The sequence below is a fragment of the Neolamprologus brichardi genome, chromosome 5 (genome assembly GCF_056152115.1).
Source record: "Neolamprologus brichardi isolate AB-2024 chromosome 5, ASM5615211v1, whole genome shotgun sequence".
In the NCBI taxonomy this organism is placed as follows: Eukaryota; Metazoa; Chordata; class Actinopteri; order Cichliformes; family Cichlidae; genus Neolamprologus; species Neolamprologus brichardi.
The window spans coordinates 30,829,613-30,857,601 of NC_142108.1; the positions used below are offsets into that span (position 1 = coordinate 30,829,613).

At 41.8% G+C, this 27,989-nt stretch overlaps 1 protein-coding gene across 1 annotated transcript; it reads left to right on the top strand.

The window, feature by feature from the left end:
* Nucleotides 1-11: 11 nt before the first annotated feature.
* LOC102796618 (zinc finger E-box-binding homeobox 2) lies at nucleotides 12-27,989 on the top strand. Its single transcript, XM_087841364.1, has 8 exons — nucleotides 12-134; nucleotides 18,759-19,043; nucleotides 21,294-21,503; nucleotides 22,205-22,398; nucleotides 22,614-22,725; nucleotides 23,006-24,513; nucleotides 24,937-25,120; nucleotides 25,681-27,989. Exons 1-8 carry the CDS (start codon nucleotides 77-79, stop codon nucleotides 26,328-26,330), a joined length of 3,201 nt encoding a protein of 1,066 aa, XP_087697490.1. The 5' UTR covers nucleotides 12-76; the 3' UTR covers nucleotides 26,331-27,989.

The following is a 27,989-nucleotide window of genomic DNA, read 5'->3' on the forward strand; positions in this document are numbered from 1 at the left end:
AGCCACTCAGGACACGCAGTCGCACCGCTCCCCAGGCAACTTTTTCTTTTTTCCTCAAAATAAACAAAGCCCAAAGATGACAGAAGAAAGTCGGGGAAAGCGTAGGAAACAAGCCAACCCCAGGAGAAACCGAGGTAAGAGGCGTGAAGACGAAAACTTTTTGAAAAAGTTGGTAATGATGTTGGCGTGTTGCTGCAGCGGGCAGGAGCCCTCACTGAGAACTGCGCTCGTTTCTTGTGTGATTTCCAGATGAAAACTACACTTTCTTTTAGCCCCCGTGTAGTTCTGCTCTCTATAATATAATTTCATGCTTCAGACGCTTTTTTCCCCTTACATATCTTGTGAAAGCCTTGCAGATTAATTCACAGGGATGAACCGTCAGTTTCGGTCTGGACCACAGGGATTATTCTACCTGGGAATTCAAAACTTGTGGCTGCTCGCTTTTAAGGAAAACTTTTGGACTTTTCTTTACTGATTTAAAAAGAAAAAAATCATTTCTAAATAAAAAAGAAAAAGCACAAATAACTATATACAGCCCAATAAACTGTAATGAAGTCGGATTGACTATTTAATTTATTTTCCTTACTAGGAAATCCTTGTTGTCAAACTACATCTTACAGTCCCCCTGTTATGTAGTGCAGTGCGCTTGGCTCGTACGCAACCTCTGACACGCAGTTTAGTTGCTTTTCACGCGGAAAGTTAACCTGCTCTGACACTGCAGCTTTCTAGGTTTCAGTTCCCTTATTTTTTACTGTTGGATTTTTTTTAGTTTGCAGCAACTTTTATGCAGTTCGATATTCTTTTGTCTGCTGGTTGTCAAAAATAGACTGTGCAGCATCTGGAGAAAAAGGAAAAGCTTTGAATTAGTGTCCTGCAACTAAAAAAGTTTTTATTTTAAAAAAAGAAAATAAAAGTACACATTAAAAAATATGTACATTTAAAAAAAAATATTTCTAAATGTGATTCAAAGCAGAAATTCTTCGTGCACAACTCTTCAGCTCTGCTAGGGTGCACGGTTAACATTTTTTATCTTTCTCTAATTCTTTTGTGATTATCCATCTCGATTATCAAGAATTAGCTGAAAGTGTCAGTTGACCTTGAGGCTTCAGATCTTGTCAGTCTCTCTCTGCATGCACTTCCCAAAACTGTTCTAAGAGGAACTTCAAGACTGCATGCTGTATTTAGAAAGTTTGTCAAGACGCTGCTCTGCATGCAGCAAGCAGCACATGTTTGTTTGTCGCTCTTCAGGTGTGTGTATCCTTGCTTCTGTTTGTGAGTTCTGATAGGCACACATTTAAAATAACAGTTGTTCTTCCAGCCTTCTAATAAGGACTAAAAATATATGTTGGAATCAAATCCTACTTCCCTAACCCCGGACTCTAAAATTATCCACAACATTGAACACTGAATGTTTCTCGAACCCTAAATTTAACTTGAAACCCCTTTCTAAATATATCAAATGGAAACCTTAGACTAAAACCTCTGAATTATGCTAATAATAATGGAGTATATGCTGCTGGCACACAACTGCAGAGAAAGCCATTACTCTTAATGTAAATGAATCCCCAGGACAGAAAGAATTAAGTTTGGTTAGTTTGGGCTCTTTTTTTGTCATCTCAGAGCATATTTTGTCATTAAAAAGTGGCCAGGGCAAGGCCGCACACAAACACATGGCTGGAGTTTCTTTTAAGAGCCATCGCAAACCATACACTGCTGTTGTTTGCCTCAGATCTGGCATGCAAGCGCGACAAAGCTAGCTGGTGTAAGGAGTTGGTTTGCTCGTTTATTAGTTTGTTTTAAGTGCTTCCTCATTTTATTCATAAAGGTGTGAATTCTAGCAAAGCGTCACCAGGGTGAGATCCTCTCTGACCGCTCAGCTTTAACGGGTACTCGCGTGTGCATGTGCACACACACGCACGCTCTCACCTTTGACTGTCACGTTGCAGTTTGTCGACCGACTTCACTCTGTTTCACAGATCAACAGCATCACGCTACCGTGAAAGCTATCAGCTCAAAATCACACTTACTGACAAGGACCTGTCACTTATCAGGCCACCAGAAAAAAACTGTCCAGCTTTTTCTTTTTCTTTTTAAATTCTTGCAGTGATCGTAGAGAAGAGATAAGCATCACCTGCTGTCAGTTTCCAGTGAAATTTATTAAGTAATAGGATCTGAAGAAATGAAGGCATGTTAAAAACGAACAGGAACCGAAAGGAAACTGATTATGAATTGATATTAAGCTTAGTCACGTTAACTCATGTTGATGGATGTTTTCTGTGAAACATCTATTTTTAGGCTCTCTTTTGTAATTATTATCAGTGCTTAGTGAATCGTTAGTGCACCAACCAGAGTACTTACACAAAGTATAAGCCACAAACACATCAGTGCATGCAAAGAGGTTTTTTTTTGCGTGCAACATGCTTGCTGCATGTGCATCCTCATGTTAGAGTGCAGACGTGTGTATTAAAGCAGGATTTGGAATGTGCTGGGCTGGAGGCGGCTGTGCGAGGAGGGAGTTAAAGGTCCTTGATAAAACCAAATGAATTTGGCAGACCCGACTCATAAGACAGAGATCTGGGGATCTCTTCCAAACCAGAAGAAAGAGAAAAAGCACTAACTTTTCTTCCCTCTCCAAGGCGCCCATTGATTATGTCTCTGTCTACCCCAATAAAACCGTCAATGTTCAGCAATATCGAGCAATGTGAGGAAATTACAACTTTTCATTCCTGGCAGATTGGAAACAGTCCCGCGATCAAGCCTGGAAACCTACACAGTTAAACCTGTATTTACTGATCTAGCAGAGAGAGTGTGAGAATTAATTAGCCGAGAACACAGCCATCAGCTCAACATCAGGCCTCTGTACGCAGACAGTGACACAGATACTGAAATTGTAGAAGAAGAAGAGTAGTGAAAGGGATCGAGACAGATTTGTGAGAAGTTATTTCAGTAATGAAACAACTCCTCATATCTTATTTTCTCTTATTGCATTTGTTTGGCATCATTTATTCTAACTGTATCTGGGCTTTCCCCTAAGCCATTTCTTGCCAGAACAACATTGTCACATGTGATCAGACTGGATCTTTGTTTTCAGGACCGTGCACACCCTCGCAAACATATCTAGTTCTGCTGCTTTGCACTTTATGTTTTGTTGGTTCATTAAAAACCTCACTCTGTCGTTGAGTGGATGTGCCTGTTTAAGAGAAAGCTTTCTCTCTCTCTCCCTTTCTCATTTTCTCCTTTTTTTCAAGTGCCAATATATTTAAACTCCTTTCCCCCCTTTCTTCTTTCTCCTTCATTGATTTCCAAACCCAAGTCTTTGTATGCAGCTGGGGCCCAGCTGTGTGTCTTTGACTGTGTATGTGTGCGCATACGTGTGTTTGTGTGGGTTTTTCTGGCACACCGCTGCCACAGTGAGCATAGCACACTGTACACAAAGGATTTGAGCAACAAAAAGAAAAAGGAGAGAATGGGGGGAAGCGTTGGAACGTTAAAGGCTGACGTGCTTGTACTGTACAGAGCGGAGGGGCTGGGCCTTTTGGACCGAGCCTACTTTAATGGCAGATGTATCGGCGCTCTGGGATGAGGGGTGGGGAGAGCGAGACAGCAATGAAGAGCTCAGGCACCACAGTTTATTACCAAGACTCTTCAAGGGGCTCAGCTCAGGCGTCAGAACCGGCGGGTGGGAGGGACATAAGAAGACGAGAAGAGAGGAAGATGACAGAGGTGGGGAAATGATGGGGTTGACAGAGACAGTGAAAACAGCTTTTCGCTTATAAAAGATGAGATGTAGGGTTTGAGGGGTGTGTAGGGTAGAAACAGAGGAGTCACGATGGGCGATGGATCAAGGACAATCTAAGCATTTCCTTGTTTGTTTCTCAAACGTTCCCACAGCTCCAAGTGTCACAGATTTCTCCCGTCTTTGCTCTGCGTGTCTGATACCCGATCTACACGGCAGAAATGGGGAATCCCTTGATTGAGTCCCTCTGGAATTTTTAAACATGCTCATTCAATTATTGCTCATTCTGATGTTTCCTGCAAAGCCAAAACAGTCTCATGTCTTACTGTACGTCTATGCCGCATGACCGCCATAGCAGGGATCCTCTCCAGCAGCGATTACTTGGAAAATGTTGCCACTGCAATGATTAATTAATGCAGCGCCGTGGTTTCTTCCAATTTTTTTCAGCTGTTACAAAATCGTCCCTTTCGGGCTATGGCGACAAAAAGTATGCAATTAATTTGGAGTCGCTGGGAGATGCTTGCAGTAATGAGGGTTTCATTCAAACTGCACCACTCTGATTCTTTGTAGAAAAATTGCAACTCCGTTGTAGTTATGAAGAGGCCTCGGTAGACGGAAACTCGAGAAGTGAGTGTGTGTCTGTGGATCACACATGTTTCAACTGTAAGATAACACTGCTGGCCACAAAGCATATGAGGTGTGTATGCATGTGTGTGTGTTTGTGTGTGTGTGTATATATAGGTGACTGGGCATGTACTTATCACATATTTAACAACAACTGTATTTTCACATGGGAGATTCGAGAAAGTTTAACACACTGTATACCCTGATGTTGCAAATCGATTACCTCCAGCACATTTGCAGTCTTATTATTATGTTCTTTGACACTCCTTCGGCACTGCTCCTCAACATCAAGTCTATTTGTGGATCTTCTTTTACTGCAGGCAGCCTGCGTTTGTGTTTGATATGCTGCACATGTTTGCCAGAAAAAAGAGGTTAAAACTATCCAGATAGGCGGGCTCTCTGCATACACTTTATAGATATGTGCCATTTTTATCACACCTCAAATTAAATTTGGAAACCCTGCTTCAGCTGTCATGTATTACAAGGGCCAGATGGGTGGCAGAGAAAGAGAGAAGAGAGTCAGAAAAAAGAGACAGGGAGAGAAATGAGAGCAGCCTGGCAGGCAGGAAGGCCCCCTCAGCTGGCTGAGAGCGTGCCAGTATTTAAAGGAAGCAGAGCAGGAGATTGAACGAGGAATAGTTTGATATGAGGTCGAGAGATGGACAGCGTTTGTGGGCTCTGATCACCGCTAAGGCGAGGCCACATAACACCTGCCAAAAAACACTGTCTGTGGATTCATCAGTTTAACACTTTTTTCTTCTTTTTAATCACTTTTCATCTGTTTTTAACAGAGTCTACTTTTTGTGTGGGGGTGTTTAGGTTTTTAATGTCTTTAAGATGAATAGTAGTCAGTGTTTAACTCATTTCTGGTGACTAAAAGTGTTGTTTCATTACCACAGTACTGCAATAGACAGGTTAAACACGTGGTGCATGTGAACTGCAAGTAGAGAGTCTAAAGTGCATAAAGATTGGTAAAAGGAATTAAAGCAGCCGGGGTTTACCATAGTGCTGTTTTGGTATTGCTTATGTGTTACTCAGAACTTTGTAGTTGTGTTTACCATGACCTGGGGGAAGTCAAAAATATGATGAGCTTATTCATGCCATTGTTGATCTTTTAGCCTGGCTCCTGCCAACGGAAAACCAAGTTCAAAACAACAAAATCAATAACAAGGAAAACTTTCCTCTGCAGCTCGTCTTTGCTTCTCATCTGAGCTTTTTTTTTTTAGCGTTTTATTTTCTCCTTTTAAAAAAATTTCACTTCTTTATCTGTCTGTTGTTACTCCGTCTGTATAAACTCTGCGTTGGTTAAATTCCCAAAATTCTTCTCTATGAATAAAAACCATAAATCCAGCTTAATTAGTTTTTTTTTAATTGTGTATGTAGCTTTAAAATGCTGCATTATTATGTGGTGTAAATGCTACAGTACTGTGCACTAGTCTTGCACCACCACACATTTATATATCTTTTGCTAGAAAAATGCAAAATAAGTGCATTAGCAAGCAAACATAAACGAAATACTATATATATATATATAGAGAGAGATTAGGAAGATAGTTTGTAAAATCCTAACAAGCTTGAAGGTCAGTATTTTTTATGACCACCTTTATTTCTCAATACAGCCTAAAATCTTTTAAGCAGGCTTGTAAATCTTTAAGTAGTCTTCAGGAAAAGGTCTCCGGGCGTCTTGGAGTACATGCAAAGCTCTTCTTTGGAGGTTTCTTCCTTTTGTTCTGCTCTCTGTCAGGACCAAACTGTTTCCGGGCTCAGAGGAGGCCAGTCCATAACAGATAGTGTTGCATTGTGTGTTTTCGATCCAGGTATGCTTTTACTGCATTGTCAGTGTGTTTGGGTTTGTTGTCATGCTGAAAAATGTTTTTGCCAGCCAAGTGCTTTCCACATGGTATTGCACGGTGGAGCAAAATCTGACTAAATATTTCTGCATTTATAATTTATAATATAACCCCTATCCCCTACACCACTGACTGAAATCCAGACCTGAACCATGACAGAGCCTCCACCGTAGACAATCGCTGTTGTACCTCTGTCCTATTGTCACAGACTATCAGTCCAGTTCTTGCCTACCTCAGCCTCGTCTCCCTGTTTCCCTTTCTTAAGAATGCTCTTAGTCCACTTCTGATGAGGCTTCAGTGAACAGTTAATGCATACGTTTTGGTTTTTTTTGCTTGTTTTGTTCTTTTCCGGACTGTCACTTCTTCTTTTCTTCTCGTCCAGTTTCTGAAAAATGTGTTTTTAGGACGCACTGCACACCACGCCAAGATATGCAAAGTTTTCAGCTAATGGCTCTCTGGGAATCACCTCATTAGTGGAAAAAATATTATTCTTTCAGAATGTGTTACTTTTGGCCCTCTTTTGCCAATTCAGCCAAATAAATCAGAACAAATTCCGTGCTTTTGTTACTAAAAACAAAGTGTCTAAAAATACAATTTATAATTGTCTCTTTGCTAAGTTGTCTGTTACGTGTAAACATAACATTTCAGTTAGTGACCTTTGTTTTGCTTGAATGATTCATTAGCCTAAAAAAGCATTCCTCTGAAAATGGTCAGGTGCAAGGACTTGACTGAAACTGAGTAAAACAACACTGATAGACCCTCAGAAAGCTCAGTGTGTGGCTCTGTGTGGCTCCTTGGATGCAAAATGTAAGAAATGAGCGGTGGCTCATGATTTTTGCACAGTACTGCACATGTTTGAAATACCCAGACTAGTGCTGTAACTAAGGAATACTTTTATCACCAGTTAATCTGTGAGTTGTTGTTTATTTATTGATGACTCAATTTTCTATTCAATTAAATTCAGTTATTAGTGAGAAGATCTCAAGCTTTCATCTAAAATGCAAAACAAGTAAAAAGTAATTTCATTTACAGAGAAATCTTCTCCTTTACAACTCATTGTTCCACCTCTTTACAAAAGGGCCTTCTAACAAGCCAGGACTGACAACAAGCAAGCATGGGAAGGTTCAACTCCCTCTCTCTGTACCTGTGATCACCTGGTACCACCTATATCTGCCCTGCACATCAATCTCTCTGGTGTACACACACACACAGTCACTTGGTAGGGAGTAAACACATTCCTCACCTGTGGAATGAATGCCCACCTGTAACAGTCGAGGCTTTAGGTGTTTGAAACGCTGATATCAATCACGCTCCCTTTAGCTCACTCTTTGGGTTTCTTTTGCGAGTGGAAGAAACCCCGAGCCTCTCCATCAGACACTTTAGAGATGGTGAATGCATTTCCTCTGCACAGCAAACATTCATGTTATCAGTCAAGTGATTTTGCATACATAGGAGTAAACAAGATAAGGTCGCAACTGGAAATCTTAGAAAAGTAATGAGATGCCCGTTCTTGCAAAGCCGTATGTTTTTTAAACGCCATGTTTTCGGACGTGGTCGGTCCAAAACACTGTGGTCAAACTTGCCTCACGTGGAGCAAAGATGCATGCTAGAATGATACGCTATGAGATCACGCAAACTAGGCTTAAGCTCAGGTATGATAAAGAACACGATGCATACACCGGACGTATTATGGGCTAGAAAGGAAGCAGTGCAGCGTGTATTGGTTCAATCTCTCATTTATCATCATGTAACAGTCTACAAGATAGTCTTATCTCATCCTTTTTTCTGGTGGTATGTGACAGGTTGCAAAATTGCCAAAACGGGGAAGGTTTTTAATCACAAGGGTCGGTTACTCATAAAAGAAAAATGGAAAGTCAAAAAACATTTTAAAGTTGTACAAAATCAATTTCTTTTTCCTTTTTAGTTGCCCAGTGAACTTTGGTACCTCAGGGAAGCGGCGTAGTTATGATTATAGAGTGCATGTGTGCAGCACTGCAGGAGGGATGCAAGGGGAAATAAGTCATAAGGCACCCTGGGAGCTTATCAGAGGGAGGTAACATCACTTAAAATGATACAAGTAGTAGGTGCGAATGTGTCCAGGCCTCATCCTGGGACCAGACTGAGATTTGAAGCTTTACTTTTGTGAATTCATTAACTGTCAATCCACAGATTTTAAACTTTTACTGTCGCCCCTCATTCCCCTCAGTCGTTGATTCTTCTGTATCGCCGTTACCACATATCTCACTTTCCCGTTTTTATCCATTTCTTTTCTCTATTTGATCCTCCTCTCTTTCCGTCTCCCCGTCGTCTGCTCCACCCAACCCGGGCTCCCCCAATGCTGTACGGTCGCCATCATGTCCCCCCCTCCCCGAGTACCTCCCCTGTCCCACTGACACCACACGCTGCTCCCATCCCCCGAAAACCACTTCAAACAGCCAGCGCCATCAAAGACCACAGTCAGTCAGCCAGGCAGTCAGCCAGGCAGCCAGTAAGGCAGCCAGTCAGCGAGCCTTCTGCTTTGACTTAAAATTACTGTCGTCCCAGTCGCAAGGCTGCTTTCCTCTTCTGATACACATCAAAGATCCTCTTAAACTCCCCAAGTTTGCTTTTTAAACGTTTTCCTTGTTGAGTCTTTTTTTTATGCGCATTATTTCACTCGTTGAGGTTTTACACTCTCTCTCTCTCTCTCTCTCTCTTCTTGCCTCTTTTTTCTCAAACGTGGGCCAGGTCAGTAATGACATGCACACACTTTCTTGTGTGGTTCTGCTGCCTTTGCATTTTTTTCCTCTGTGACTTTAATTAGTTTCTTTTTTAAGGAGTTGGTTTTCAGGCCTCTTCTGCACAACAGCGCACACTCGCACATACGTGCCGTATCAAGTGGAAAGCAACCAGCATTCGCATGTGTGTGAATTAATATGCAGTATGATTCATAAATCTTACTAATGAGAACTGCGTAACCACAAAACGACCAGTTTAATAGCGCGTGCTTTTCTTTTTTGTCTGCATCTATTGACGTGTGCGCGCTTCAAGGACAGAAAAAGTGACAAAAGAAAGCAGAGAGGGAGACGATTTTGTTCTCTAAATGTGCAATTTAGAGAAAGGCCAAAAAATAAACTTTTTTTTTTTTCTTTTTGCTATTATGACGTCACATTTTGTCACTTGATAGTTGATAGTTTGGTGTCATAATCGCTCATTTGGGGGGTTTGTAATGCCAACATAAGCCAGAGGATGGCGCCACATTTGTATGTTAGGTATGTCTCATCAGCAGGCTGTGTCTGAACAGAAGAAAATGTATTATTACAAAGCTTGATTATGACATGATATTGGATATTATACTTTTTCTACTATTTTTCACTTTTGAATGTGTAGCCAATCAGTCCTTTTGTCAGCTATAGAAGCAGCTCAGTGTGTTTCTGCAGTGGCGAATACCACTGTGGGCTGTGTTCTGATCTTTCAGAACTTAATGGGGTGGGTTCCTCAGAAGTGTATTGTGTTTTAAATCTGCTTTAAGTGCTCAGATTAAGGAATTTTGATCTTTTCTTAATACTAAGTCATGCAAAACACCTCTAACACATCTTATATACAGATGTTTTAAGTCAGTGGGATACCAGACATACTTGTTTCCCCCTCAAAACAAATCTCATGGAGTGAGTAACTCAACGTTGCTGCTTGAGTTGAACTAACCAAATCCCACATTGCATAACTGTTAAGCTCAAAGAGAAGTTTTATTTAGTGTTTATCCCTATTAAAAAACTTCAGAACCTTTGTATCCCCGTCAGGGAATGTTTTAATATTCAAAAGGAGCCACTATTGTGTGGTTTCTTGCGCCAACGTACAAAATAAAGAGCCACATCTGAAGTCTGGAACGGTCCCTGAGCATTTTCATGTGTCAGAAAAAAGAGGGAAAACAAATTTGGAGGGGGCAGACTGGGATATTTATAGAGTGGTGTGAGAGTCTTTGCAATGACAGGAGTCTAATGAAGCACAGTTTGGGTTTTGATTCACAATGTGGTGAGCGCGTGGGTCCCCCCGTGACCGTTTCTGCATTCCAGCACCGATCCCTCGGCACACGGAAACCGCGCCACAGGAGGAGGCGAAGGGCCAACTCGAAATAACGTGTTCCTCTAACCGAGCTAACCTTTCTCACCAGCTCCGTTCTGAGTCGCGGCAGATGCACACGGAGTGCGATGGCAGCAAAGCATAATTCATGCGTACACAAACACGCTCTCACACACAGCATGTGTGCAGTTGTGAAGTCAACTTGCCACTAGCGGTGAGTCACTGACACACCAAGTGAGTCAAAAAGGGCGATTTAGCCCGACAAAGTTGGGAAGTCCAGAATGATGGTGGCAGTGTGTCACTTTCTAACTTTAGTAGGTCACTTTCTTGTCTCGTGTGGGCCTTATTATCATTTTGGAATCAAAACAATGAAAACGGACCTACAAAAGCTCAACTGGGGTCAATTGCTGTGAACAGTGAATACTGTGGACTTGAATATATAAGTAAATGTGCAGTTTTGCCTTTTGCTCTAGTTCCTAATATATAGATAGTTTTCTAAAACTACTATTTAGTACATCTGACTCTTTCTCTTTACTGTGTGGCATGCAGCACTGCAAAAAGAGGGTCACTGATGCAGAAACCTCTTTTGCTTTGAAGGTAAAAGTCTGTGTCAGTCAAGGTAACATTGTTTTCTTTGATAAATGTCACTGCGGTGGTCGGGAGGACAGGTAAACACGGTGGCAAGCATGCAGGCAGCAGCATACAGGAAACCTCCAAAGGAAGACGACAGACAACCACAAAGCCTTGTTGCACACCTCTTCACACCACACCTTGCCTCATTTTTGCAAAGAGGAAAACTGATTGCTACATTTTCGCATACATAATGCAAAAAAACAATGTGATTCTGTTCGATGAACCGCAAAATTCGCTCGAGTCATTTTTAACTCGAGTTGTTTTAATCGCTTTCAGGGCTCATTTATTTGGCTTTTTATCTGCACGCAGAGGCTAAAATGTGAGGCAGAGGTGCTGCTCTTCCTCTTGTTCTTCTTCTACTACTTTTTTTTCATTTACCTCCTGCTCTGTTGTTCCTTCGGCATTCGTGAAAACACACAAAGTGACTAACCCAGAATGGCGAGGTGCCGCTGCGGTGTGTTTCGGGTTATGCGTGCATTGTCTACAACTAAGTTAAAGCAGCATTCTTTATAAAGCGACGTTACCCATCTTAGAGGATAGAAATTGTTGTATTGAGACACTCAATGATTTACATCCCTTCTTCCTGAAACTTGTAAAGCTGTTAACTTTTAAGTTCTTGTTAAAGCAGCTGTCAACTCTGTGCTTAAAATCATATAAGATCATTATAGGTTACAAAAATATATCATGGAAGTCACCAGTTGACTCACCACAATCTAAGAATACATAGTTGGGTGGGACTGTACAAGTGGGGATGAGAGTGCCTGTCCCTCTTCACGCCGTCTCTTGTAATGCACCTCCAAATTGAGTCACACTTTTCTCACCGCCTCGCCGGCGCGAGTGCACCTTTGCGGTGTGATTAGAATAGAAGTTAACTGGACGGCTTTCCTGTCACTGCTCATTCTGACTACTCCTCTTTCTTTTCGCCTTTGCGTTTTTGACGTCTGACTCTCCATCATGGCGTCATCGTGCTGCAGCACCAAATCAGACGTGTTTTAACCTCTGTACACACAGTTAGGCTGCTATAGTCACCAGTCATTAATTCATACCTGATTATTTAGAGCGTGCTGAAACTAAACATAGATATGCGGGACGCATGATGAAGCGCGAAGGAGGAGATTAGACTGATCAGATGTAGAAAAGAGGAAAAAAACGTGTTTTGGATTGACGACAAAAGCTATCGACAACAGCAGGCCATGAGGCCGACTAAATTACCGGCGAACTACAGTAATTTACAGTAAGCGTACAGTTCATCTTGCTCGCTACACTATTTCTGCTCGTTTGCTGTTGGTTTAATCTCTAAGCTGTTTGAACTCGCACCAGAGCAGGTTTCCATTAAGCACATGTGGTCTGTTTGTTGCAGCGATGTGTTATGTTGATAAAGTTTAACAGATCAGTAATACTGATATCAATTGATTTTCAAATGCCTCGGCCTTCTCAAAGCAGCCACGAGAGCTGCGTACAGCTCGACAATGTGTGTTACAGTAGGCGTTTTTGGGGGCTGTACTTTGATTTGCCGAGCGTCCTCTGAAATTGAACCGAGAGCTCGTACGTGAATAATGAAACTAACACCAGCGCAGTCACACTAAAAGCATAACTTGTTGACAAATCAACTTTGTTAGTATCACTAAATGGCTCAGTGCCTTTGAAGCTATAAAAATGCCAACAGCGGTTCTATTTTTGTGTCACAAGGGCCCTAATTGAAGCGGATCATTAAAAACCACGCCGAACAAAGGCGAAATAGTTTCAATACAGCGTCTTTGTTGTCAATTTAAAGGTCGATGCTTGGTGTGCAAAATTGCAACGCTGCTCTGTTTTCTCGTCTTTAAGGAAATTAGCTCTTAAGCTGATTGTTGTGTCTTTCAAAGGCAGATGTTGACCCTCGGCTGCAGATGCTGTGGTGGTGTTTCCTTTTTTCTTATTCTGAGAGGGTGGTGTCTCTTAATAAGTGGGACATCTAAAGCACAGAGCTGTGACTGTGCTGCTGTGGCATTGCATGGACTTCCACTTTTCTATCTCAGACTGCAGTTCAGATGCTCTTTTAAGGTTTGCGCACACACACACACACATGCACACACACACATTTATTGCTGCATTTGATGGTATTGCAGTTTTCTGACACAGCGAGCTGGTCTTGTTCCCCGTTTTGCCCGCAGCTTATGTTTGTAACTTAGTTTATGTGTGTCTGCAGAGGGAATTTCCCTCTGTAACGTGTTTTCACAGTTCAGCATCAGTTGGAGGATTTGTGTCAGGGACAGTTTGACGCTGTTGCTTTCTGTCTCTTTCTCTCAATTTTCTTATCAACTCCTCACTCTTCTTTTCTTATTCTCTTATCTCTTCCTTTCAGAACAACCTCTTTCTTTCTCTCCGTCTTGCCGTTAGTATAGTTCACGCTCTGCGCAGTAATCTTTCTCCTGCACTGGTGTCTGTGCAAAGTTGTCACCCCATTTCTCTAACACGCACCACAACGCTGTGTACCAAACACAGTGCAAGAATGCAAAATCACATACTGCACCACACATCACATTTAAGCATCTCTTCCTCCACACTAATATGACCTTTACAATCCCTATCAGCGTGTCACACTTTCAGTCTTGTTCTCGCCAGAAGCCATTTGCAGACTTTTTTTTCCTGTGTATATGTGTGTGTGTGTGCGTGCACGCTTGCGTTTGTGTGGCTCGCTGCCAACCAGCAAAGATACGACTGCAATCAAGTTAAATTAAAAGTTGACTGTTAAACACAGACTTTCATATCAATGTGTTTGTGGTTATTTTCACCATCATTAGACAAGAATGTTTGCACTTCCTTTTCACTGGCCACAGAAATGCAGTAAAAGTGCAGCAAAACATTACATTACCACCATTCCTACTGGTTAACATGCAATTTGGAGCATTTAATCTTCAATTTGCTGTCAGCCCTCATTATATTATCTGTAAAACATGTGGAAAATTTGAAATTAAGAGTTGCATACTAACATGAGAAACCTTCTGAGTCAGCTAAGCTCGCCTTTAAACTTGCATATTATTGCTATCCAGCATCTTAACAATCTGCAATATGGAAACATTGATTTCTCTTTTGCCAGCCATGAGATTTAGTATCATAACAGAGGCATAAGACATGTCTGGCACATTGGGATCAGCATGGGCTTTTATTTCCACTCAGTGTTGTGAAGGTAAGTAACTAAAGCAGGCCAAGGTGCCACAATCAGTAGTCGCCCTTGCCCCAAGAGTCATAGAGAGAATGTGAATTGTTGCTTAGATGAAGATCAGGTGGGAGGTGTTTGTTCTTGGTTGCGGTCCTCCCCTGACTCATTGTGCGAATGTCAGACAGCAGGTATGAATAGGAGAGCTGCCACAGTGAAATTTTTTTTAAAGCGCATATTTGATTTTTGCGATGTATTGTTAAACAGAGGCGATAGCTATCGACACCAGCGTGCTGTGCAGATGAACATGGACCTACCTCGCCTCTGAACTGCTCTCATAGGTACTGTAAAATGGCAATACAGACATCTTCCTGCTCTTGTTTCTCGTTTAGCATGTGGGCGTCCGTGACCCTCATGTGGTAATTTATTGAGTTCAAAATAGCAAGTGTTGTGTTTTCTTTTGACACCTGTGAACTCATCGCAAATTTACCAGGATTGGAGAAGCATTATTTCACACACTGACCAAATCAATTTTTTTAAATAATACACAGAGTATATTTAGATATGCGTGTATATATATATATTTAATCAGAGTTAGTGTGTGTTACAGAAATGGCGGAGAGCTACGCTTTTAATTTTGTGCGTTCAGCTGTGTGAACGTTGATTCTCACAGTTTTACCACCTACATGTTGTACAGTAATGTACTGAAATGCATCAGATGTCATTTTAATGTAAGATTGGCACCATGGGACTGTGTCATGACTCATGTTACATTTACATGTGTTGTGTCAAATCATCATTTTTTTTTTCTGATTATTGTAAAAAAAATGTTTCCTTGATTTGTTATTTAGTATGAATCTTTCAAAAGTAATAAAGTAAAATAAATTCAAAAGTTTGCAGCCAAAAATTAAATAAATGGAGTATTTTTAAGATCTAAATTGAGCTTTTTAAAATTAATTTCTGATATTGGCTTTTATTTTATATTTTTAAAACAAATTTTAATACCAGGCTCGTCATAAGATATACACAGAATTTGATTTGTGAATATACCAAAAATGACAACACCACCTTTTTTCATACTCTGCGCATTTATATAAAATCCAGATAAGAGCTTTTACACTCTTTAAAAGAAGTAACCATTTTCAGTTGGATGACAACCACCAACATGACTTAAATATTTCCCTAAAAGAAAGTTTTATTGAATTTTTGCTCCCACTGAGCAGTAAAAATCTACTGAAAATCATTAACAACATTAAATCATTTTACTGTTTCTTTAAAGTATTAATTTTTAAATGTAGAAAATCAACATGGGAACATTTGCATTGGGCGGTAAATTGGGCTTGGCCTTGTTTGTTGCCATTTAAAACCAGAAGAAACAAGGTAATTTCAAGGTAATTATTGCGTGTTTACCATTTAGCCACATAATTACTGAACCAATACTAGATCACATGTGTGCGTCGTAAAATAAACTGCAGTTTAGCATGGTGCTGTACAGGAGATGACCTCGGGCATATAAACAGTGCCGATTTAGGCCAGCACTGAGACTGTGTGCACTTCAGCTAACACGATTTTTTTTCTTCTTTATGACAGATTTTGTTGTTGTTGGAACTTTAATGTGATGGTTTGTAAAATCTTTGTTTGTGCTTATGAAGTGGTTCAGCCACTATCTCCCTTTTTCGTTGTGAAAAACCAAAACGATAAGTTTCACTTTTTAGGCTTAAGACGAATTTCAAGATGGACTGCACGTCGCGCGACAACCAGCACAGCAGTGTGTGTTCTGAGTGGCGTGCCAGGATTTATAAAAAAAAAAAGACTTGTTTCTGGCAGTCAGGCCGCCAATCTCTCAGAAGTTCTGTCGCTGACATGCAGGGAAAGCAGCAGACAGATTAAAATAGCACTGCAGTGTGTGATCTGAACACTTTTGTTGTCAAACGATCAGAATCAGTCCCCTGAAGACTGAATGATCGACAATGTCAAGCATGATGCAGCACAGTCTGGATATGAGTCACATTCTTCCCACGCACACTAAAGTTCCTGCACCGTGGCTGTGTACTATTTTCTGCTGTGCTGTGCTGTGTTTTCTCATTTTACGAGTTACACTTTCTTATGATGCTCACAGACTGCGTGCATCCATCACTCTGTACCTAGTGTCTACTTAGCAGGCAATGCAGGGACTCTCACGCTCTTCAAATATCTCACTGTCCTGTTCCAACAAAAAAATATTTGAAGGATGCGGTTGCCATCCAAATAAATAAATCAACAGGCCAGATAATGAAAACCATCCCGCTCGGTGTGCTTTAATGACAGCACATGTAGACTCAGTGTCACTCACTGTTATGAGAGAGAAAATTAGAGCCAATTCGATGCTAATCCAGACCAGATTTTCCTCATTTTTGTCCCAGCGGTACGTCCTATCATCCCCGAGTCTCCTGCAGGCCCGATGGGCCGCCTTTAACCGCATCGCATATCTTCATAGGTGCCTGCTACGCTAAAGCACGTTTAATGACCGGTTTTGTTCCCCCCATAAAAGCAAGTCATTGCTTTCCACCTTTGTGGAGCAGCAATGCTTGAAGCATGCATCGGTTGACTCGCCTCAGATGAACCAGAATTTCGCTTGACTGCGCTCAGTGCCCTGGTGTAGTGAAGTTGGGGCAGATCACACAACCTGCTGATGCAAACAGATACACATGTAGGTGTTCCACTTTGAGATTAGCCTGCTTTAATCAAAGGAATATGTGTAAAGTATGCGTTAGGTGTTTGTGACTGTGGGCTGCCCCCTTCCATAGTACTGAACCCCCTCATGCGCTTTCAGTATTACGGTGAGTGAGTGTGTTATCTGTGTGTGTTTGTTTCTTCTAGCTGTAAAGTTGATGAGTTAGGTTTTTCTAAAATGTCTCCCGTAGTCATTGTTTAGTCACTGGCTTGTGTCACTGCGAGCTGTGGGCTGTAGCTTGATGTGCAGATGAGTTGAAAGCAAAGCACTCATAAATGATTGTGTCCATCAGCCAGTGTGAGTGTTGTTGGAGCGGCTCAAACAAAAGTGAAAATCTTTCAAGAGTGACTGAGCGTTGTTTTGACAGTTTAATGAATAAACTTTGTTGGTGTTTCATGAAATTTAATAAGCTGTGAAACCTTATTTTCTTTCTGATCTTATTAAAAAAGGCACGGCTGTAATAATAAAGAGAAAAGTTAGAGCATGGCTGAAATGCTGCAAATCAGAATCCTTATTTTTAACCTCCTAGGACCTGTCGTCCACATATGTGGACATCACATTTTGGGTTATTCAGACCAAAATACTCAATTTTGCTCTACATGGGCCTGATATCCACTTACAAGGACGTTATACTGCTACTGTTCTATCAAAATTTTAAATGAATATCCTCATTTGTGGCTCTGATTTTTCTTAAAAACAAAAATAAGGTAAAAAAATAATCTGGTAATTCTTTGTTTTTACATTCATCGGGCCCCAATCAGCCCAAATATCAAAGAGAAATTAAAAATGCATGTCGTGGAAGAGTTCGGGTCTTAGGAGGTTAAAGATGGAGCCCTCTGTGGGCCTTCGCGCACCCTTCGACAACGGTTTGGCTTTGTCGTACAGTATCGTTACTTGGTTGTGATTAGATATTGCTAATCAGAGAGGAAAAAACAGAGCGTCCTCAAAAAAGCCTTGGAAATAAGAGCCTACATATGAAATCCAAGGCATGTGTTTGTGATTGTCATTTATTGTCTTTGCCATGGGAAAAAGTAATGCGCCTTTCCATTCTGGGCACATAGGGCATATTTTTAAATTACGATATGTTATGTGTCTTTTTTTCTCACTGCTCCATTACATTCCTGCTGCGTTGTCACACAACGCACCATGAAGTGATTGAAAAATGAATTTAGTCATAAAAAATGTACTAAAGTAATTTTATATTGAAATAGTTCCCAATGACAGAAAGATGGAATAATTAAATAAGCTCATTCAAAATGCTATGTTTGATCGTGGCCTTAATTTAATACATTTATATATTATATGTCTTTTCTAAGGGTAACATGTCTTTTTTTCATTTATTTTCAAAATGAAAGCCACACTTTGTTCTCAGTTGCGTCAGACTCAAACTATCTTTTTTGGAGACTGACCAGAAATTACTTATATTGATCATAAACCGCACATCGAACCACAAAAAGCCAAACGAAGCGTCTCATAACGAGAAACAACTGAATGACTTAAAAATGACAAGAGTGTCATTCATCTTACTTTCCGAGAAACAATGCAAACAAACAAACAACCTGCAGAACTACAATAAATAACAACAGCATTTTGTGTTTGCCTCCCTTTGGACTGTTAAAATTTGCAAAACATTTTTGAATTTTTGCTCGTGTTTCTCTCCCCTGTTTGGTTTCAGTTCCTCACATATTTTTATTTAATCGCGGAGCATTGTCTCTGGTCTTCATTAGTAATAATCTGTAGCTCGCCCCGCCGAATGCCATCTGAAATGATCAGAAACACATGCTGTTGCATTTTGAGTGATGGTTTAAAAAATTCCGTTTATTGATTTGGACGGCACAAAAATAGTAAGTGGTGTCTCAATAAATATACGTGCGCAGAATATTTCTGTTTAAACTGAGATTTCAGCGTGCCATTTCAGAATTAATGAGCACACTGATGGTTTGCCGCATTGAAAAATGAAGTCCTGTGTCCAAACTGAGAGTTTTGTCTCATCTTTTTTTGCAGTTGATGCCGACCAAGTGAGTTTACTGGGATCTGAGGGGGAGGATGAGGTGGGTTTGTGGAGCTTGGAGCCCCAGGACTGCCAGGAGAGCCTGGATAAGACGAGCCTGACGCCCAGCGAGGGGACAGAGGAGCCCGGCAGCCCTGCTCAGTCCACCCGGCCGCACAGCCTCAGCCCCGGCAGCAGGAACTGCTGGGGCCAGGTGGAGTCAGAGACCAAGGCCACAGAGGACGCATCCTTCATGTCCACTGAAAGGGAGGGAGACCAGGACCCGCTGAGGATGTACTGTAAGTTATAAGCTTACACCTCATTTGCCATTCTAAATTAATTCCATATTTTCTGAGCTTTAAAATATCGCTGCTTGTGCTTCCACAGAATTAAGCTCAGGCTAACACAGCAAATCAGTTATGCTTGCAAAATGTACAAATACTGTATATGTATGAAACAACTGAAGCTGCTGCTGCTGCTGCTGGGGTGTTTAACACTACTGTAGGTGTAAACAAGTTTGTGTGTTTTTCTGATGCAACACAGCACCAGTCTCATGATGCTTCTCAGAGCCCTCTAGATACACCTTCATATCAGCTCCTCGTGAAACCATGCCTTCCCTACAAGCTGTTCCTTTTTTTCACTCTTCTCTTTGAAAAGGCAGCCTTCTGAAAGCATGACAAAAGAACTCATCCCACACAATGTCACAATATTTCCATGCATCAAAGAGGTGACGTTACGGTACTGAAATCAGAACTGCGCGACGTGAGGCTTTCCCTTTTATTTAGGAGAGATCAAAGGCTCACGCGGCTTGCCTACTAACAATCACTTAGCTCCCTCGCCTCGTGTGATTTGGCCTTGCCTGATGAAGGCGAAGCAGAGTTTTTACAACGCTCAACCGCACAGGCTCTTCCCTTCACCACATTAAAAAACAGCTCAAAATATGCCAACATCTGCAAACATTTGAAAAATCTTTTCTCAAAGTCGCTTTTAAGCCGAGCTGATTGGCTGGAGTTGTGATAGGAGGCGCCGTCTCTTCTTCGCGTACATCTGTGGCTTTTTCTCTCTGCCTGTCACTCTGCTCAAGGGCACGAATCACAAAGAATTTTTAAACCTAGCTTCATATCTGGCCAAATAGTTCCCTACATTTATTGTTTCATCTGTCAGTCTTCGCATAAACAGTTTAGTCCCCTTAGATTCAGTTGCACAGTGAAAGTTGGCGACTGATGTTCAGTCTGCGCGCACATGCTGCTTCGTTGACAACGCACGCACACTCAGAGAGAAAGCACCGACACCGGCTTTTGGATAACCCAGGAACAGTAATATATCAATATGGATCTTCAAAGGAATCACACGGGGGTCTTTTTGTTGCACACCTTCTTTTTTCTTTTTTAATAAACAGCTGCCTCTTCTGGTGCTTTAAAAAAAAACTACTTTAGGTAATTAACTGAATGAAAAACAAACCTTGTACCGATGCTGGTGTTCTTCTGTTAAAATAGCCAATAAAGCAGAAACACATCTCAACAGATTAATCAAGTGCTAACCTTCAGTTAAAAATGCATGCGTATAAATTCATAGTTACTTATATTTTTCTATATCCAGTGTTGGGGAGTAACGGAATACATGTACCGCCGTTACGTATTTAAAATACAAAATATGAGTAACTGTAACTGTAAAGGTGGTATTTAGAATACAGTTACTTTGTTAAAATAAATGGATTACACGGCGGTACTTCCCTGTTTCATATTGTGGCGGGTCAGGACTGTTTGGGTTTTGTTTGACAGCTACGTTCTGTTGTTCCAGGCGGCAGCGTTACGGTTGCCATGGTTACAGAGTGACGCTCTCGTTTCCTGGGTGAGAGAGGCCTTTTTGTTGTTGTTGTGCTAAGCTAATAGGCAGAATGCTACAGGTATAGCTCTAAAGAATGTAGCATCATGGGCAGTGTAGTCCGTGCTGCAGGGAGAATGGACTGCCATACACGTTATGTGTCTGTGAGCGAGGGAGGGAGAAAAAGGAAAAGTACGAGCTGTCATCGAGCAAAAACGGGAGCTGGAAGCATGTAAATATAATAATAACCACTGCAGCCAAGAAGAGTGCCTGACGAGCCCAGTTGTAAGTAAGCTATTAAGACTCGACTGTACACCGTGTTCGTGTTTTCCTCCAAAAACAATAAGTTCCATTGGAGCAGCCTTTCAACGCCTCTCTCTGTCTCTCGCTAGCAAAGTTGACCCAGACAACAAAGTAAAGCTAGTTTTCGGCTACGAGCCCGACACAGAACCCACCGTATTAGCCAGAGGTCCCTTTACTACGGTTCGGAGCCGCGGACCTTCAGTAACAGTAATAAATCACAGCAATAGTACATTCATGTAGTTGTAAACAGCATGATAATATATTAAGTAATCCAAAGTATTCAGAATACGTTACTCTCATTGAGTAACGTAACGGAATACGTTACAGAATACATTTTGGGGCATGTATTCTGTAATGGAATACATTTTAAAAGTAACCTTCCCAACACTGTCTGTATCCAATGCTTTTCACTTTCCCTGCAGGTAAGAGTTCAGACTCCCAGAATGCCTTGGAGGACCTGTCCCAGTATGAAATCCTGGCTCAGTTGAGGAAGGCCTCTGCCTCAGCTAGTTTCTTAGATCACCTGAACCATAATGGCACGGCAGCTGTGTACCGCCCGAGCAGAGGGCACGATGACCTGCCTCCTGCTATCTGGTCGCCAGGTGCTCAGCACTGCTCACCTGAGGGACCAGGTAGGCCAAAGTGCCACAGCTGCAATCATACTCAACAAGAACCTAATCAATTATTAATTCATGCTAACTTTTTCCTCTGGAGGCAGGCGGTTACCACCAGGCTGACAGTAAATCGCAGTGATAACATATATCAGATCATATATGCTAATGTGATTCTCAGAAACGAAAAAGCAAAGTAATGGCTTTTTATATGTCTGCTAGTTTGAGGTTAAAGGTTAGCAAAGTGATAGTGTAATTTACATAGTTCAGGTTAGGTAATTTGCACATGCACAGCTCCGTGTACTTGCTTTTGAATATGTAATAATAAATAAATATAACACTAAATCTCACAAACTTTTATTCTGTAGAAGTGGCAACTGTAATACTGTATACTGTATTTTAAAGCACGCATCTAAGCTCGCTGTCTAATTGTCCTTATAAAAATTGTATTTTTGTTTTTATTTGTTCTTATTTTATTCAGATGATTATTAATTTTATTTATTTGGGTCACTTTGCTTGTACTAAGTAGAATACGAGTGGTGGCGTATATGCCCGCCGATATACTGACAGCTGCTTTTCTATTTAAGATGCATCCTATGGAAGTTTAATCTTGAGAGTATATATATTGTGGCTTCTAAAATAGATGGGTATATTAAATGTAACTATATAAAACTTCAACTGATCTATCAAAAGAAACAATGTCACCTTTTTCTTGTCAGCAGACGTAGGCAGGGCCCAGCAGGCCTGCCCATTTTGCAGCAGGGTATATCCTCGAGGAGCTTCTTTGAGGGACCATGTCAAGTACTGTCCAGACAGGGAGGGGGGGCACATGGTCTGCCCGCTCTGTGGATACACTGCCACCCTTAGGCTGGAGATGGAGCGGCACCTAGCACTTCACAACCCAGTGCAGGACAAAGTGAGCAGACACAAAAAGAAACTCAGAGCTAAATTTCTTTCAAAACCGCGACGACTCATTCAAAAAATGATTTATTAACATTTATGTAGCGTCATAAGGTGATTATTTGCAACTGTGTATCCACAGAAGTGACAACCTTACGTCTTCACATCCTAAAAAAAAGCCGAGTATCTGTGCTGTCGTTTAAAACTGATTACAATGTTCTGTCGCCCTAGAGTGCCATGACATTGGACCAAGGCATGGAGACCAGGAAGTTCAAATGTCTGCAATGTGGGAAAGCATTCAAGTACAAACACCACCTCAAAGAGCATCTCCGCATCCACAGCGGTGAGACAAAATAACATCAAAACAGTTGTACTCACCCATCAATTTGCTATTGTTTCCACTCTATCGCTAACCCTTACTTATTTTGCAAGTTATATGGTATAAAATTATACCCAAATTGATGTGTTGACAGGAAACGAGTATAATTCATCACAGGACAAGAGACTTGTGAAAAATGTGAAAAGATCACACCCACGCAGGAAGTTTTTTTTTGTGTTTTTTTTTTCAATTTACTCTTTGGCATCCTGACTCTAATGCCTCCACTTTGTGTCTCGTCTTGTAGGAGAGAAACCTTACGAGTGCTCCAACTGCAAAAAACGCTTCTCTCACTCTGGCTCCTACAGCTCCCATTTAAGCAGTAAAAAGTGCCTTAGTGGTGGCGGGCATGGAGGAGGAAACCCAGGAGGAGCCAGCGGGGTGTTTAATGGACACAGCCAAAGCTCCTACCCCCACTCATTTCCAACATCTCCCTCTGCTGGTGGGGGTAGAAGTAGTAATGAAAAGGGCTCGGTGCTAGTTTTGCAGAACCAAGATAATACCAGGCCTCTGGGTCAAGTACCGGTGGATCCCCTTCAGCTTTCACTGCAGGATCTCAATCAAAGCACCGCAAGCTTGTCCAGTGCGTCAGACCTGGCGAGGATTTGGGACCCATCAGAGCTTTCTTTGAGGGCCAGTATGCTCAAAGGGACCAGTCTACTGCCTTATCTCCACTCCGGGGGGACCAAATTTGAGCATATGCTGCAGGAGATGTTTCAACGAGACGTAAAAAAAGATGAAGATCTTGTCAGAGAGGGAGGAGATGAAGAGGAAAGAAGAGCGCATCAAAACGGAGGATCACATGAGAGAAAGGTTTCACCTGACAGGAGAAGAGACACGCTATCGGTTGACCCAGAGCGGAGTGTTCTTGGGATAATGTGTCGTTGGTGCTCGCAGCATTTCTCCAGCGTGGCTGCACTTCTGCATCACGAGCGCCACCTCTGTCAGCTCAACAGAGAAGCAGCGGAGGTACCCGAGGGTTTTCGCAGTAAAGCCCCGTCATCGCCGTCTATATTCTTTCCAAGATCAGTCCTCCAACCAGAAAACAGCAAATTAAGTGTAGTGACAAATGGTCTTTCTGGAAACAAGTCGCCATCGCAGAAGCACAACTGGCACGCCGTACCACAACACCTTTTGGTTGCGATGCACTCGCCCCCACAGCTCCACCATAACGTCCTGTCTTCGCGAGTGCACTGGCCGAGCCAGGAAAAGGGCAGCCCACACCGTTCCCCAGAGCTGTCGTCACCTCGAGGCAGGAAACGAGCTCTGTCCTCGGGATTCACTTCTCCTGTTTGCCTTGACCTCACAAGTTGTTCTCCTGAACTGTCCTCGCCCCAGAAAGAAACCAGCAACCCCTGGTCTGCACAGAACGAACCTCTGGACCTCTCCCTGCCCAAGCAGCTCTCTGACCAGAGCAGTAGGAACAAAACTGTTAATGGCAGCTCAGGCAGAGGAGAGAGGAGGGAGCTCGGCACCCAGCAGCTTGGTAGACCAAGTCCGACTTCACACCTCCCCCTGCATTCGCATCCGGTCTTCAGTGTGGCCGGAGCTCCTGTGTTTCCAGGTTCCTTGTACAATGGGTTTCCAATGTTCAGCCAGGCTGGTGTGGGACTTTCAGGGCACGAAGGCATCACATCAATTCCATTCAACCAGACGGCCAACGCCCCGGGGTTTCTCTCTCCTTTAGCCTACATGATGGAGGCAGACGCAGAGGCTACACTGAAAAAGATTTACCAGGACAGACAAGGTTTAATGGTGAGCCCAGCGTTTGTGGGGTGTGTAACGTATACTTGTGGAAGATGTTATTTAAATAACAAAAACGAAACATGAGCAATACTTAAATGATCTCATGTTATAAAACGTTGGATTGGCGGTCACATCAGCAACAGTTGAGCAGATATTAAACTCCTGCTACATTCATGAATCACACTACATGTATCGTTGAACTCAGGGTTCATTTTTGTGTCGAGCACACACCTGTAAAGTTTTACGACTCCATCTGGTATGATTGTTACACTATAGCGTACGCGAAGCATTTCCACAGAAAAACAGACACACAAACATCCGTCTCAAAAATGCCTTTGTGGTTGTGACTACCGCTGCATCTTGGGGAGATGAAAAAAAAATTACCAAGTGAACTTTCCCCACTTGTACATATATGCTATTATTTTCCTGCAGGGCGAGGCATTGAACCGTGGTGCTCTGGACTATCTCTCACTCATCGACGAAGGGTTCGATGGAGAAGGAGGGCCGGGAAGAAAGAGACTGAAGAAGACAGACGAGGGGCTTTACGCTTGTGATATTTGTGAAAAAACTTTCCAAAAGAGCAGCTCATTGCTTCGCCACAAATACGAGCACACAGGTCTGTGACTCACGCATGGCCTGCTCTTGTTATGTGATATTTCCTGTAATATATACGTACCGCTTATTGGTGCTATCTCTTAAAAAAAATTCAAAAAAATAGTCTGAAATTATTCAAAAGATGATTATTAGCTTTCTGGCTGATGTTTAACACAACTCTCATGTCTTTAAGGTGCATATGGGGCTAAGGCCAACAGCTGTTGACATGATAGAAATGCTGCAGTGGCACAGACTGTCCAGAAACCTGCTAATACCTCTAAATTTCACAAATTGAAACATTTGAATCTCAGGAAGAAGCATTGTGGTTTTTTTAGGGTTATGTGTCAGACTATTTCTCACAGGAAAGAAAAAACATAGCGTGTAGAGCGATAAATCAGAATTTGTTACCTTTACACAGAGCCAGGCAAACAGTTTTCCTGTTTCCAGTCGTGATGCAAATGTACACAAGTGCTTCTCTAGCTTTACATAGCTTTCTTAGTTCTTCATCACAAACGTCAACTGTTTTTTACACTTATGTCAGACACAAACTAATAATAGAAACGGTTTGTGCGTTCATTGCAGGCAAACGTCCTCATGAGTGTAAGATCTGCAACAAGGCCTTCAAGCACAAGCACCATCTGATTGAACACAGCCGACTGCACTCCGGAGAGAAACCCTACCAATGTGACAAGTGTGGCAAACGCTTCTCCCACTCTGGCTCTTACTCCCAGCACATGAACCACCGTTACGCATACTGCAGCAAAGACCAGGATCCAGACCAAGACCAAGATGACATGCCTCTCACGCCGGGAGCGGGTAACAGTCTTGTGAGACGCCTCTCTGAAGACGCCCCTCTGTCACTGGATGAAACCCAAACTCCACACTCTTTTCTCAGTGATTCCAGTCTGGATGGAGCGCCGGATGCTCTCAAAGAGGAGGAGGAGGAGGAGGAGGAGGAGGAAGAAGGGGAAGCAAGAGTTTGCGATGACCGTGAAGAAGAGGCAGATGTGAATTTGCCAGAACCAGCAGAGGAGCTGGGAGGTAACTCCATACAAGAATCACCTGCAGGTGAGAATGGAGTTGAGAGTGAGAGAAATAGATATGACATGCAAGATCATATTGACAATACAGAGAGCCAAACTTGGGACAGAGACACCGAGGACGGGAATGGAGACTTGGACAAATGTGAACTGAGTTTGGATTTAACAGAGTTACCCAGAATTAAAACTTAAGGTGACTTTAACCAGCCATTAAAACCCATTTACTATTAAGACTTGTTTTTTTTTCTTACGTATGTAATAAAGACTGATTTTTGTTATTTACTTATCTTACAAAATGCACAGAACTGTCAAAGGATGCGTGGCCTTATAGAGGACAAAGCCATCAATCAAATGTATGTGAGAATTTCAAAGCGTTATCCTGTAAAATAGACTTGATGTATCTATAATGTTTGCCTTTTTTCCTCTAAAAAAAATGGGTTGACTAGTCTGAGGTCATGTCACATATCCAGATATGATGTTGTCTATTTTACATGCTTGCTGCTGCTGACTGTTGCACAACCAAAACAACAAAAAAAGCTTTTTTTTTGTCCTTCTAAATCCAGGATTCAGCTGACTTTTTTTTTTGTACTTTATTTGTTTGCATGTAGATTCACACCAATGAGTGGCCTCACAAGCTTGAAGGAAGCAGAATAGAAAGACATCTGGTCTTAATTTAATGTGGCATCAAGGCCAGAAGTTAAAGGCTACAAGCAGATTTGCCACGATGTCTAGTTAGCATATTTATTCTCAAGTGCAAATAACTTTCAGTTTCTACTATCCTTTTATTTGATGCAAATCTTTACCTCTGTTTTAAGAATTAACAACAACTGCAACATGTTTTCAGCTGAGATGCACATGCAGTTAGTCCTTTGTCCCAAAGCCGGCGATTGCTTGAGTATGTATAGTACAGGTTATATTGTAGGGCTCTTGACATTTATGCTGTGAAATTATAAGGTTTCAGGTTAACTATGTTGCTCTGTGGCTTTAACTAATCACCAAGAGTAAGAAGGGGAAAAAGGGGGAGGCAGAAGTGGGAGGTAGTTATTTATTTTTTTTAAAAAACCAAAAGCATCGGACTGCACCTTTAAAAGTGTACACCTTGCTTGAGGACAGTCATTTCTACATTTCTGCATGAGAGGTTAAAAGGGGCAAAGATGAAGTCAGCCTTTGGGGTTTTTCCCAAGAGCAAGCAAATACAATTTGCACTGTCGCACTGTACATGTAATAATTACAAAGAGTGGCTTGATTTCCTTCAGTGCTGAAATGTCGGGCATTTCTCGTAAAAATTTCATGTGCTTCAGCATGTTTTCACACCTTCTGAATAATAATAATGTGTCGCACTTTGTGGCTGTTTGTTGAGGTGTGGCAAGAGGGTCAAGACTCAGGACACACACATGAGCTTTTAACTTCCTCTTTCTGACTGCAGTGTAGTCAACGTGAAAAGTGCCTCAGATGTACTCTGACACTGTGAGTAATCCGACAAAGCCTTGCTACGATGAGATAAGACGGTGGTGCATGAGGTGTGACTAAGCTTGCAGCATTCATGCATACCTTGGGCCAAAGACGCTTTTTTTTGGTCATAATACATTTGTGTGTGTGTGTGTGTGTGTGTGTGTGTGTGTGTGCATATGTGGCACGCCAAGTGCCATCCTGCTCTTGTACAGTTCCTTACCTGATATTTTTGCTCCAAAAAAGTGAGCGAAAAACAAAAATGTTTTACTTCCCCTCAGTGTCTGCACACTTTTTCATTATATCAAGTACTGTTTATTTTTTCCTAGCACTCATGCAATATTTGTATTATCTTTTATATATATATATTTTTTTGCATGTTTGTGGATATTTGTAATAAAA